General features: G+C 45.4%; 1 protein-coding gene across 1 annotated transcript in view; it reads left to right on the top strand.

Annotated features, from left to right (window-relative positions):
- CACNA1G (calcium voltage-gated channel subunit alpha1 G) overlaps positions 1-13123 on the top strand; it is a 147001-nt gene that overhangs the window by 120507 nt on the left and 13371 nt on the right. The window contains exons 29-34 of the mRNA XM_056505572.1: positions 1846-1955; positions 2972-3105; positions 4269-4339; positions 4615-4693; positions 4771-4892; positions 5844-6188. Of these exons, the coding sequence (XP_056361547.1) occupies positions 1846-1955; positions 2972-3105; positions 4269-4339; positions 4615-4693; positions 4771-4892; positions 5844-6188 (861 nt within the window). The remainder of the gene's footprint in view (positions 1-1845; positions 1956-2971; positions 3106-4268; positions 4340-4614; positions 4694-4770; positions 4893-5843; positions 6189-13123) is intronic.

Here is a 13123-nt window from a genome sequence, read left to right as displayed (position 1 = left end):
GTGCTTAAGTTCCTGGTCTTTGTCACACTGTGAAAATAAAAACAGCCTGTCCTGAGATGTCAAGTCTTTTGTGCAGAAGAATGAAATGGAAATAGCTGCCTGTGCCACATAACTTGCACTTACTTTTATTAGTGACTTTCAGAATGAATAAATATAACACACAATAGGAAGAAATATTCTTCAAAATTAGACAGGACTTGAATACTTAATATTAAAAAAAACCCCAAGAAATGCAAACAACAGGGGCAGGGGGAAATATTCTCCAGTCTATCATAAGCTAAAATTAAAAGGGAACAAGTTCAATTTATTTTTTCTGTCCAGGTCACCTTTAAATACCCTGGAAGGCTCATTGCATGGCTCAGTCATTTGATGATGATAAAGGTTGTTGGCAAAGGAGCCTGGGCTGGAGTCACTCTGGAGCGTGTCTTGCTGCAGTCACTTTGCAGCTACATTTTCTCTTATATTATAAAAATGTCGGGCAGGCTTTTGTTTTTCATTTTCTTTAGAAAAATAACATTTTGTCTCTAAGCCTCTGGTATGCAGCATGTGTGTAGTGAGTCCAAGCTTGGGTCGTGCTGGGATGACAGCATGGTCAGAGTCATACACATGCTCGAGTCCTGCTGAACTGGGGCCTGGGAATCCCTCTGGTCTGGGTGATGGAAGGCTGGGATCCTGAAGATATTTGAAGGCTAAATGTACCTCAGAAGATTATTTCCAAACTAGTGATTCCTTAGTGCTGAAAGGGGTTGGTTTTGGGCTTTTTTGAGATGCTGCATATCCCCCAGGGCACCCTGATAGATCCCAAACAGCCCATCTGGATGTACCCCAGATGGAGACGCTGCAGCTCCTGGAGAGGAGGGAATGCTGCAGTGAGCAGAGAGTGGTTTGAGTAAAGAGTTTCTGCCAGTTCAATGTGCTCATTTGCTGCAGAGCCAGGTGCCCTGCAGTATGGCAGGGAGGCTTCCTTCAGCAGCTGGGCTTGTGCTTCTTGGTCAGATGAGGTGATTTTTGTCCATGGATGCTTGAAGCTAAACTGTAGCACAAAGGCAGAGTGCATGACTTAGACTCCTTCTGCTGTGATTTCTCCCACTCAGGGGTCAGTGAATGTTGGCTTTGGTCTGTGGGCACATCTCCCTGTTCCCTAACACTGCCCTGGACATTGTTATTGCCACCCTCTTTGCCAGCCAGGAGAAATTCAATGCACATTACTTAAGAGGCCTTGAAGGATGCTGCTACCACAGTGTTCCTTCATGAGCAAGGCTTTTGGGGATGACATCACTTCTGATGTAGCTTAATTCCTGACTGTGCAAGAGTTGTCCCAGCCAGGATGCATTTGGATTAAAGACCAGACTGACTTCTGCAGAGGGAAGGGGGGCAGAGGAAAATGCAAGGCACTTGCTTCTCCTGGCATGTCATCCCCCTGTCGTGCTCCTTGCCAAAAGCTCAAGGTGAGGAGCAATGGCAGGCTGTCACCAAGGAGCCATTTGGCCAGCACTTGCACTAACGAGCAAGTGGGATGAAATTCAGCTCTCTGACAAAAGCACAAGAGGTCTTGTGCTGCCAACACCAGCAAATGCAGCAGCTCTCTCTGTGCACCCCAGCAATGCCAGCTGGGGCTGTGCTGCCAGGGGGATGAGCTCTGCCTTGGGCCTGTGGCAGCCCCTCCTGGGATTTTATCACCAGGCAGCAAGTGAATCCCTGGGAGTTTTCCCTGGGACATTTTTCATCAGATCCAGCTCGTGTTTGAAGACTTTTAACTGTAATGGGTAAGTGGTGACACAGGAGTCAGGTTTGGACTTTCTGCAAAGCCCCTCTGCAGAGCTAACATCTGTGTTCACATCCCAGGTTCTTGACGAAGCCCTGAAGATTTGCAATTACATCTTCACCGTTATCTTTGTCCTGGAATCTGTTTTCAAGCTCATTGCCTTCGGGTTTCGCCGCTTCTTCCAAGACAGGTAACAAAAGATCCATTGTGACCATGGGGTCAGCAGCAGGCTCTGTGCACTCCATGCCCTGAATTCCCAGTCTGATATCTGAGTCTGATGTGCATGAAGGCTTTTTGGTGTGACTGGTTGGAGGCTGGGTAAGTGCAGGGATGGGATGTGAGCTGGAGGATGGACTGTGCAGGCCAAGGAGTGGGATTGCACCATTGGGAGCAGATGAACAGGTCTCCACCATGCAGCCAGTCTCTTCTCACACCAGTTGCATGTCCATATAATCAAGAGAACCTGGTGAAGTAACAAAATTTATGTCAAGAGAAAGAATCTAGCCCTGAGTAAACATGGAAGGGAGAAGGAACCTCTCTGTTACACAGATGAGGAGCAGTGGATGACATTGCTTCTTTATCTAGATTTTCACTCTCTTACCTCACAAACACAAATTTTATATCTTTGGTGGATCTTTTCCCCATTTTTGTCTTCTTCAATGTTAATACCAAGAGCAGGGCACCAAGCAGGCCTTCACATGAGCCCTTCATCATCCCATGGATATTCCATCCCTGTCCCCACATTTTGTGTGTCTGTGCTGGAGTTACCACTCTCTCCAGCCTGGCACAAATCCTTGGGGTCTTTCCTTCACCCAACACATGTTTTTTCCAAGGATTGAACATGGGGTCCTGTTCTCTCTGGGCCAGATCTCACATTGAGGTCCATGAGTGTCATGTCTAGAAGTGTCTGGACAGACAACACAGTGTCTCTCCTGAGGTTTGGAGCCCCTGGGTGGAAAACTGCCCAGCTTTTGTTCTTCTTTCCCCTCAGTCAAGGATGTCTTTGGAACTGGCTGGTTTTCTAATGAGATGCATTAGTTATAATGATTTCATAACATCACTGCTTTTGTATAATACCCTCAGAAAAATACTGCAGATTCATTTGAGTGCTCAAACCATTGAAATGACTGGAATTCGTGTGAAACAAGCTGCCTCCCATTGCCAGCTTCTTAGTCGATGTTGAACTTCACTTTGTGTTGTCTCCAGATGGAACCAATTAGATCTGGCAATTGTGCTGCTGTCTATCATGGGCATCACTTTGGAAGAGATCGAGGTGAACGCTTCCCTTCCAATTAACCCCACGATTATCCGGATCATGAGGGTTCTCAGGATCGCTCGAGGTGAGAGGGATAAAGCAGAATTGACTCGTGTTTGAGGTACATGGTTGGCACCAGGAGAGAGTTAAGCATTGGGAAACAGTCCTGGGGCACATCCCCATCATGATGTACATAGTTCTGGCATCAACAGGCTGTAAACAAATAAAAGAACAATGGGGGAAATACTTGCAAGGAGCCAAAAAGCTGAGCCAACTGACCATGTGTTTCTGCCTTAAGAGGACTCGAAGGCTGAGAGCTTAGAAATTAAGGAGAAGTAGCTGTGGCAGTAACTCCCAGAGAAGTACCTGGGGAAATTGCTTCAGTCGAATTAAAGTCATATCTAACAGGGATTAGAGAACACAAGCTTGAGTACATTGGCTTTAAAAGATGAGCATCTAATAAATTTAAATTCTCACGAGGATTTACATCACACCACTTGGTGACAAAGCATGCCTTGTCACTGAATCCATCTGTCCCCTCAGACACCTTCCCAAGTCAGGGAGCCAACTTTTTGAGGACCTGATTTTTCAAAACAGGGAGGTGTCAGGGCCAAATGATGAAGATGTAAAATGTGAGTGCTCAGGCCCTTAATGAAGTACTTCCAGGCCCTCCTGAAGGGTATTGTGCTCTGAGGAATAATTGTTTTGATTGCAGCCCTCATCTAAGCAGAGAAGGAGCTGGAGGAGAAATTAAATGCTGCTGTGTCTCAAGAGGGGGGGAAAAGTGAGTTTTCTGTGCATTGGATCCCTTTCAGAATTAAAAATACATGCAGCTTCCAATTGGAAATGCAACCTTCTGGAAGAGATGAATCATTCTTCAGTGAATCATGGATGAAAGTGGGTAGCCAATGGAAGTGGGAAAGTAGCCCCAGGGCTGGGAAAGGAGCTGCTCATGATAACCAGAGGAAGGAGATGAGTTCAACACAGATAAAGTGGGGAAGGAAGAACCAGGCAGGTGATAACGCTTTCTCCAAGTCTGGGAGTAGGTGATGCTGCTATTGACGGGATTTTGATAGTATCCAGGCAACAGGAGCAATGCAAAAAGGCCAAGGACTGTAGCAGCTAATGGAGAACACTTGACAAGATTTCACATTTCTCTTCCTCTAATCTGTGGCTCCTGGGAGAGGGACTGAGTTTGTGCCTGTCTGCTAATGCTGCTGTTACCATCCTGCAAATGTGTTTCCACAGTGCTGAAGTTGCTGAAGATGGCTGTGGGGATGAGGGCCCTCCTGGACACTGTGATGCAAGCACTGCCGCAGGTAACCCCCTGCCACATCAAACCAGAGCACCTCTGGCCCACAGCTCCTTTCCTATTGCAGAGGAATGCTAATCATTTTATCTTTGCTGTCATTAGAGAATCACATTTCCCTCCTGAAGCACTGAGATACAGTCCTCACATTGAGGTCATTTTTGCCCTGAAGCAGTTTAAGTTTTGGATTAAAGAATACAGCAAGAAACAGGTCTGGAACAAAAAAAAAATCAATGAATGTTCTTTTTTTGTGTTTTTTCCCCCCGTTTCTTTTTCTCTTTTCAGGTGGGGAATCTGGGCCTTCTCTTCATGTTGTTATTTTTCATATTTGCAGCTCTTGGAGTGGAGCTGTTTGGAGACCTAGGTGAGTCTTCCCGTGCCAGTGGGAGGGGTGGGAGTGGTGTGGGAGTGGGGGTCTCACGGCTGTGCTTGGTGTCACAGAGTGTGATGACACACACCCCTGCGAGGGGCTGGGACGGCACGCCACGTTCAGGAACTTTGGCATGGCCTTCCTGACCCTCTTCCGAGTATCCACAGGAGATAACTGGAACGGGATAATGAAGGTGAGTGATAAGGTTTTGTCAGCAAGTTGTTCTAGGCATGAAATTTGCCAGATCTTCTCAGTTTTCTTCACGAAAGGAGAACTCATTGCAGGCTGTGGTTCGTGCTGCAATCTCTTCGCTCCGTCTCTTAGTGCCATGGTTTATTTGATAAGTTGGTGATAGGTTGGACTTGATGATTTCCAAAGTCCTTTCCAACATGTTTGATTCTGTGATCATTCCCCTTGTCCTGGTTTGAGGGACAGGTGTCTGCCAATAAAGGCAGGAGCTTCTCTTTGTAATGGAGAATGTAAACCTCCTCCCTCCAAATTATTATAATTTTGAAATTAAGGGGCTCTCAGGCAAAGATATGAGAGTTGGGAATAACAGTTCTTTACTAGGAAAATTAAAATAGAAATACAGCATTACAAAGAACAATCCCAATCCCTGCCAGAGTCAGAATCCAAGCTGACACCCGTCAGTCAGTCAGGGTGTTGGCACAGTCCCATTCAATGGTGGCTGCATCCTCCTGCAGTGGCAGATGTGGTTCAGCTGGAGCAGTGCTCCTGGAGAAGGTGCAGTTTTCCTCTGAAGGTCCAGGGATGATGTGGAAAGGTCTGGCTTTCCTCTGGAATCCAGTGGAAAAAGGCTGCTTTGGTGTACACAATCTCAGTTTTTATCTGGGTAGGAAAGGCTTGGCTCCTGCCCTGGCTGGAGCATCTCCCATGGGATGATGGAATTTTATCAGTCATGCCCTGGGACTCACTGGCCATTAACAGGAGATATCTCCTGGAGGGAGGATGGGCTGTGGGAAGATAAAGATGATTGCCCAGCTGGTTTAAAGCTGGCCCATGAGCAGATAATGTGTGCCAGGAGATCAGGGTCACTGCCCCACCCGGCTGCAGCAGATGGGGACAGAATTCACATTTCTGGCCACATCCTGTATTGCAACCCAAGGCACCCTGCTGTTCCCAGGACACGCTGCGTGACTGTGACCAGGAGTCCACCTGCTACAACACCGTCATCTCCCCCATCTACTTCGTCTCCTTCGTGCTGACAGCCCAGTTTGTCCTGGTCAACGTGGTGATCGCCGTGCTCATGAAGCACTTGGAGGAGAGCAACAAGGAGGCAAAGGAGGAGGCAGAGCTGGAGGCAGAGCTGGAGATGGAGATGAAGACCATCAGCCCCGGCCAGCACAGCCCCTCAGACATCTTCACCTGGACAGGCACCAGCGGTGGAGAGAGACCCGAGAGCCCCCATGGATTCACCAACCCCATGCAAATAAAGGTGGATTCTCAGCTCTCACTAGCCTATCATATGGTGAGGATCTCTGTTGGAGGGTGAAGAGGGCTTGACCTGCATTTTTGCTGGGGGAAGACCTGCATGAGTTGGTAATGAAGGAGATGTGTACCAGGTGTTGTGGGCTTGTATTCCCTGCTGTCGGCTGCTGACCCTTGCGTGGTTTGGGAGCCAGTGCTGCAGGGAAGAGACCCCAGGCAGGTCTCCAGACCACCTGCATGCATCTGTTCAGAGGGAGAGGGTTTTGCAATTTACTCTGGAGGTCAGCTCAAGCCACAGAGTTCAGAGCTAGCTCCAAATTTGCTCTAATTCAGAGTTTTGACTGGTCCTTTGTGATAGCAAAATCATGAGCGTAATGTGTTTGCTTTTCTAATACATACCATGAGCCACAACATAAAAGAGGAATAAAACGTGGCTAATCTTTGCTTCAGCATTAAATTTGTTTTATGTAACCTCAATTTAAAATCCATCCCCACAGTCAGGCTTGTAAGGAAAGATCCTTTTAACAATAGAATAATCCAGAGGAAACTCAAACCTGAGGTCACCAGAGCTGGTGGCAGAACTCCCACCAGCAGGAACATGGCTGTAATGTGGGAGCTGCTAGGAGCTGCACCACATCTCCCTAAAGCATACTTTTTGGATGGAGATTCAGTTTGAGGAATGAGAGGTGAGGTCAAACCTCAGACAAGTTCTTTAGGAGGTCACTGAACTGAAATTCCTCAAGAAATACAGTGCAGTATTTTTTAGTCTTAGCTGATTGCAAATTGGGTTAAATTCTATGCAGACCTCATTAACTTTTATTACATCATGATTTCACAACAGCATATCTTGGCCTCAGCCTGGGGTGGACTAATATGTATTCAAATGCATGAAAAACTCATTTATGATCTTTAGTCCAAGGGTGAAAAAGAGAGTAAATCCCTCCTTAAGCTTTGTTTCAGTTCCTAAGCTACTGGAAATTTCTGGTGCTATTAGAATCTCCGATGGCTGAGGTGGAGTCCAAAGCTGCTCTTTGGCTCAGAAAAAAAGGAGTTCAGGGCTCTGTGGGGAAATCCAGATTTACTACCTCCTCTAGGAAGAAACAACACATCCCAATTTGTGCTGTATGTGTTGAGCAGAGTAATGGCAAACTGTCCTCAGCCCTGTTGTCCTGCACCAGGACTGACACTGGCAAAAAAGAGAAATTGCAAAACTGTGAGACAAATCAGTCAGAATGATACCCTCACCCTGCAGTCTGTTAAACCTGCCCTCTCTGAAGGTGGCCTGGGAAAAGGTTTATTCCAGCCATAACCTTCAGAGTGTGTTTCTTGCTCTTTCCCTCAAACAGGAGCCTCAAAAACCTCCAGGAAATCTTATTCTGACTATTAATGTTCCCAGACAAATTCTTCAGGACAAATCTGATGCTTGAGCATGATAGCAGAGGAATACAATTCCCAGGACACGACCCTGCAAGGACAGCATGTTCTTTTGCTTGCCTCTTTCCTGGGATTTTTGCACTGTGTGCTGTTTGACTGTAGAGCCAGTCCTCATCTCACTGTATGCATTGGGCATTCCCTACATGACAGGTGCACCCTGAAATCGTTGCCCTGCTGCCTGCAAAAGCCAGACCCTGCTCTGTGCAGCCCCAGTGCTGTGGCCAGCTGGTTTGCCACTGGCCAGGACACTGGGAGCACATCAGCCCACATCTGGCACATGAATTAGTGTCCTGACACGTGTCCATCCTGCTCAGCTGCAGCTTCCATGGACAGGACATTCAGCTTCTCTCCGGGTTACTTTAATTTCTGTGCCCTCTGGATGTGGATTTAGGTGTCAAGCATTAGGTCCTGCAGCTCCAAAGCCTGGACCATGTGTGTGGAAGCCTTGCAGCCAGTAGTGTCCTGTTGAAGTTGACAGCAGCGATGGGAAGATGCTGCTCAGCCCCAGGAATGACCAGCTGTGTTTGCTGAGAGGGAGATTGTCCCCAAGGAGGGCCCTGGGTGGGAGCAGCCACGGTCTTGGGGCAGCTGCTGTCACCCTATCTCTCGTAATGTCTGGGAAAGCTGTCTCTGCTCACCGTGATATTACTGCACTGTTCTCTCTCCTTTTCTCCTGCCCCGTTGTTTCTGTTACTGCTGTTCTCCTTAAATGTTTCCATCTTTTTTTTCTCTCCCTTCTATTTCTTTTTTACTCATTGTGTTTGTTGGGTTTGATATGCTGTCCTTTTTTTCCCCTCTGTCTCTGCCTTTTTCCTCTTCTCTTTTTGGCTTGCTCTCTCTCTCTCTGCATGCTATACACCACCCTTCCTAGGAAAGGCACTTGTTTGATACCATATCACTGATGATCCAGGAATCTCTGGAAGGAGAGCTGAAGCTGATGGACAACCTGTCAGGCTCTGTGTGCCATCATTATGCCCTCCCAGCTCCCGAATATTACAACTCTGAGAACCAGGTTAATATTCCTAATTTCCTGCAAAGTCTCCATCCAAACTCAACTTGACTGAGACCTTTAATGGCAAATTAAAGTTCTTTATGCAATGCAGTCACAGGGATTTGGAAGCATAAGTCACTTTGGCTTTTTCTGTGGGAGTAGATGATATTGTATATCAATGCAAGAGGAAGAAAACACTCTTGGACTCTCCCTTGTCAACACAAGACATTTTTCATTGGGATTTGCAGTTCATGGGTTTTAGAAGGGAAAGGCACAAAATTCCATCTCCATCCTTCAATGGGGTTCTTGTATTTGGCTTCCTGCTGCTAAGCAGGGCTCCACAGCAATGTCAGGGCATGTCTGCAGAGCCTGCAGCACAGTGTGAGGTTTTCCCAGAGCAGAGCCTGAGCTGCTGGGGATCATCAAATGATCTCTGTGTTCTGTGCCTACTTGTACTGCATGAAAATCCAGGGTTTGAAGGGTTTTCCTAAAGAGCCTTTTTGCAAATGGGTGACTGTAAACTAAATCCTCATCTCTGATCTAAATTCTAAATTCTAGTGAATTTAGGGGAGAGGCAGCCCTTAATGATGCACAGGAGTAACCTGTGCTCCAGGGCTTTCTCAAGCAGGCAGTGCTTGTTTAAAATTACTCCATTTACTTCCTAGAATGAAATGCCTACTTTTTAAAGTGTGTTATTCTTTAGAGCAAATATTTTCCCTAAAACGCAGCAGTGACCATAATAATAATTCAAGCACACCTATTTTTTGCTGCACTTGGAATTGAGCAAACTCCATATTTCTTGATCTGTTCCCCCCGCCTTCCTGGCTAAAAATAGCAGAAGTTTTCTTGTTAAATCAGTGTGCTTGTTTATGAGCTCACTGACACTCTAAATTACCCAACTTTTGATGGTTCATTAGAGGAAAGGAACAAGCTTAGGTAAAACGAAATCCTACTGCAGGTCTTTATATAGCAGGATAACATCTCCCTCTGATTGCTCCATATTGCATCCCAGAGTCCATTAAGCTATAGGAAGTGGTTGTCCCTAATAATTGCCAGAGGAATAGAGACAGTAGCTTTGGCAAGGAAGGCAGAGGGTCAGTAGGAAACTCAGTGAGAGCTGGTTGAAAATTTTTGTCACAACATTTTTCACTGGAAAGTGCTGCTGCAGCAAAAAAAATGGGTTTGTTTTGACACTTCTGTAATGAAAAAATATAGCATTCCAGTTTCCAGTGTTTTTTTCTTTTAAAATGTAAGCTTTTTTCCCCCTCCCCTCTATAATCAAAACTGGTCTAAATCAGTTGGATGATTCCAACAAAATGTTTTGACGGCTTCAAACTCAATTTTGGGTTTGGGAAGGCTGAGGTGGGGTGATGTTTTGTTTACATTTTTGCTTTTCTTGTCATACTATTTGTCATGTTCTCAGGCAACTCAGGAATTTAGAGCAGTGCTGTGACTTGCTGAAAGGAGCCTGATTAATAGCAGCAACCAGCAGGGCAGCTCCAGCAGGCAGGAGCAGCTGGTGTCCACCCCACTCCTGCACAGCTTTTCCCTGGCTCTGGGTCCCTCTCAGGAATTCCTGTCCTCAGACTGGCAGCCTTTGCTGGGATGCCTCTTTGGGGAGCCTCACACGAAATCAGGGGCTCCAAATCATCTCTCTCATCCACTGCCAGCAGATGGATGTGCTAGAGGAGATATCAAAGCCAAGGTTAGATGAGAGGAGCCTGACCCTCTTACTTATCTCAGCTGAATTTTGAGCCTCTCCAGGCTCACTCATCGCTGGGTTTGTTCCATCCCACGGCTGCCATTTCCAAGAGTGAGAAAACCCAGTCCTTTGACAACTTCAATGCAAGAGATCTGGGCCTCTCTGTTTTCTCTTGGAAGATTTATTGCTGCTGAAAGAGAAAAAAAATGCACAGTGAGAAATGGAAGCACCTGGGACTTGCCCCTGTGAGTGTGAGCCTGGTTTGGAGGTTATGGTGAAATGCCATTCCTGGTGCCATGGGCACTGTACCCAGGGGGGATCTGGGGAGAATTTGGGGAGGATTGAGCCTGCTGCAGGGCAGACACCCCCTCTTACAGTGCCTGCCAGCAGAGCTGCTTCTCTGGGGGAGATCCCAGAGAAATGTCCCCTTTCCCCCCTCTTTTTCCTCCAAAATATGATATGACATTTTCACATTTTCTTATAAAAAGACCTCTGGGAGAGAGTTTCATCAGTGATTTGATAAGGACATGTATTGATTGTTGATCAGTGGGGATCCATTTGTGCCAGATGCATGAAAACAGGAGTGTGGCTGTGTAGAGCCAATTCCCAAGTCAGGATTTCTCAATGCCAGAGGAGACAGCTGGGCCAGGCCTGAGGGGCATTTGGGGCTGGAAAATGCAGCTGGCTCCTTTAGTAGGACAGTTATTGGTGTCTCTGAGGCTCTGTAGCCAGCCAAAATGAGCTGAAAGCACAGGAAGGTGTTTGCTGACCAAAATCAAGCTTTAAGTTTCTCCCTGTGCCCTTTTAGTTGTGAGGAAGTGAATTATGGTCCCACTGCCTCTTGAGGGTGGGGATGGTCCCTGCAGCCTCCCTGGGGCACAGGGAAAGGCACACTCCATACTCCAAATGAAAACACAGGTTTGTTGTTGGGGAATCTTTGCAGACTCAAAAAGTTTAGAAACCAGCATTATTATTGGGGGGAACAACTTCAGAGAAATCAAATCATGAAACCTCCTGTATTTGATCACAGCCAAGAGGATGAATTTCGCTATTATGAAAATAATGCTACTTTTGGTTCTTCATGTAGACAGGAGAGCAGCAAAATACAATGCATTACAATACAATACAAAGCATTGGTGTATGGTTTTAAACCCCCTCCCAGATCCTTGGTAAGCACCAAAGTACAAATGTCCCACTCCTTTTTTAATTTCTTCGTTATATTTAATTTCTTTAATGTTCTGTCTCTGGTAACAATGTGCATGATGTAGTTTTTCCCACTGCAGGGATATTGCTTTAGTGTCTGGAAGTATTTAGATGATGATACTTTTTTTTTTTTTCTTCTTTTTTTTAAAATTTGTGTCCTGGTTTCTTATGTTTAATCATCTCTCCCTTTAGATCCCTCTAGCTGAGATGGAGGCTCTGTCTCTGACGTCAGATATTCTCTCTGAAAAGTCCTGGTCCTTAGCTCTGACGGATGACTCTTTTCCTGATGACATTAACACACTCTTACTTAATGCTCTGGAAAGCAATGTACATACACTGGTGGCTGTGTAGTCTGATGTTTACAGGGTTCGAAATACTGCTCCCCTCTCTCTGCTCCTGCCTAATGGCATTTCCAGTTCCAGCCCCTTCCCAAAGAGCACCAGCCCCTTCCCTGAACAGGATGCTGTCCTAAATGCCATTAGGTCCTGGCTTTTGGCACTCTTTCCCACAATCTTGGCTCCTTGTGAGGAACCAGTGGTTATTTCAATTTTTCTTATGTATAAACAACGTGTTTTCTACAAGTAAAATAAGTAGTAAAAAAAAAGAAATCTTTGGAAAGCACATCAAAATTGAAATTTTCTCCCCATCTGAAATGAATCAGTGATGGTGCATGAAGAGACACCTGAGCTCATGACCCATGTCCTCTGCTGAGGGGTCAACACTTGGGTTTGTAGTGGATTTTTGTCATTATGAACACAGGCACCACAAAGCTTTTTGCATGATTGGTGCCAGATTGTTTCTTTTACAAATATCAAAGGGGGATCTCTCCAAGATGATAATTGTTTTGCAAATTCTTTCTAGCAGTCACCATGCTGGAAAAGAAACATGTTGACTATCCAGTGCCTTTTTGACTGACATGACCAGTATTTTGAGCCCTGCCTTAACCATCTCCTCTTTGAAACATTAGACATTTTTAGCTGTGTAGCAGTCAAGTGCTTCTTTTCTGCTGTACAACAGACATAACTCCTTCCCCAACATTTTTAGATCATTCTTGTTTTCTTTGTTGTTGTCCACGTACCTGCCTTTGGATGTTTGTGTTGTTCATAAATTTTCTGCCATATTAGTTGACTGTCATCCTAATTAGCACTTATTGAGAAACATCTCTTAAACCGTGACAATATTTCCCATCATGCTTCATGGCATCCTGTGCAAAAGGTTTTGTGAACTCCATTTGACTTCTTGTAGGAGGCTTTTTGTTTCAAAATTAGCATGGAGAGTTGGACAGAGGAGAAACCCTCCTAGTTTTGAATCAGATTAGACAACCTTGTTTGACAGCGTTGCAAAGTCTCAAGAGTACACCCAGGAAAGATGTTTTTTTCTCCCCTCTCCAAAAAAAAGCAAAATTTTGTTGAAGAAACGATTTTGTGAATTTTTATCAATACCAAAAAAGTGTTTGGTCACAACAGTTGCCCAAACTCCTGAAAAACTGCAAGCTTTCATTGAAATTTCTTCTAAATGCAATATTTTTACACTTCATTTAGATGTGGCTTTAGTTGAAAAATATTTGGATTGGGATTTTTTTTTTTTTTTTTTTTTTTTTCATTTCATGGAAAACTTGGATTTGATTTTCAGTTAAGCCAAAACA

The sequence above is a fragment of the Oenanthe melanoleuca genome, chromosome 18 (assembly GCF_029582105.1).
Source record: "Oenanthe melanoleuca isolate GR-GAL-2019-014 chromosome 18, OMel1.0, whole genome shotgun sequence".
Classification (NCBI taxonomy): Eukaryota; Metazoa; Chordata; class Aves; order Passeriformes; family Muscicapidae; genus Oenanthe; species Oenanthe melanoleuca.
The sequence above is the reverse complement of the archived record's forward strand: the minus strand, read 5'-3'. Positions and strand labels throughout refer to the sequence as shown.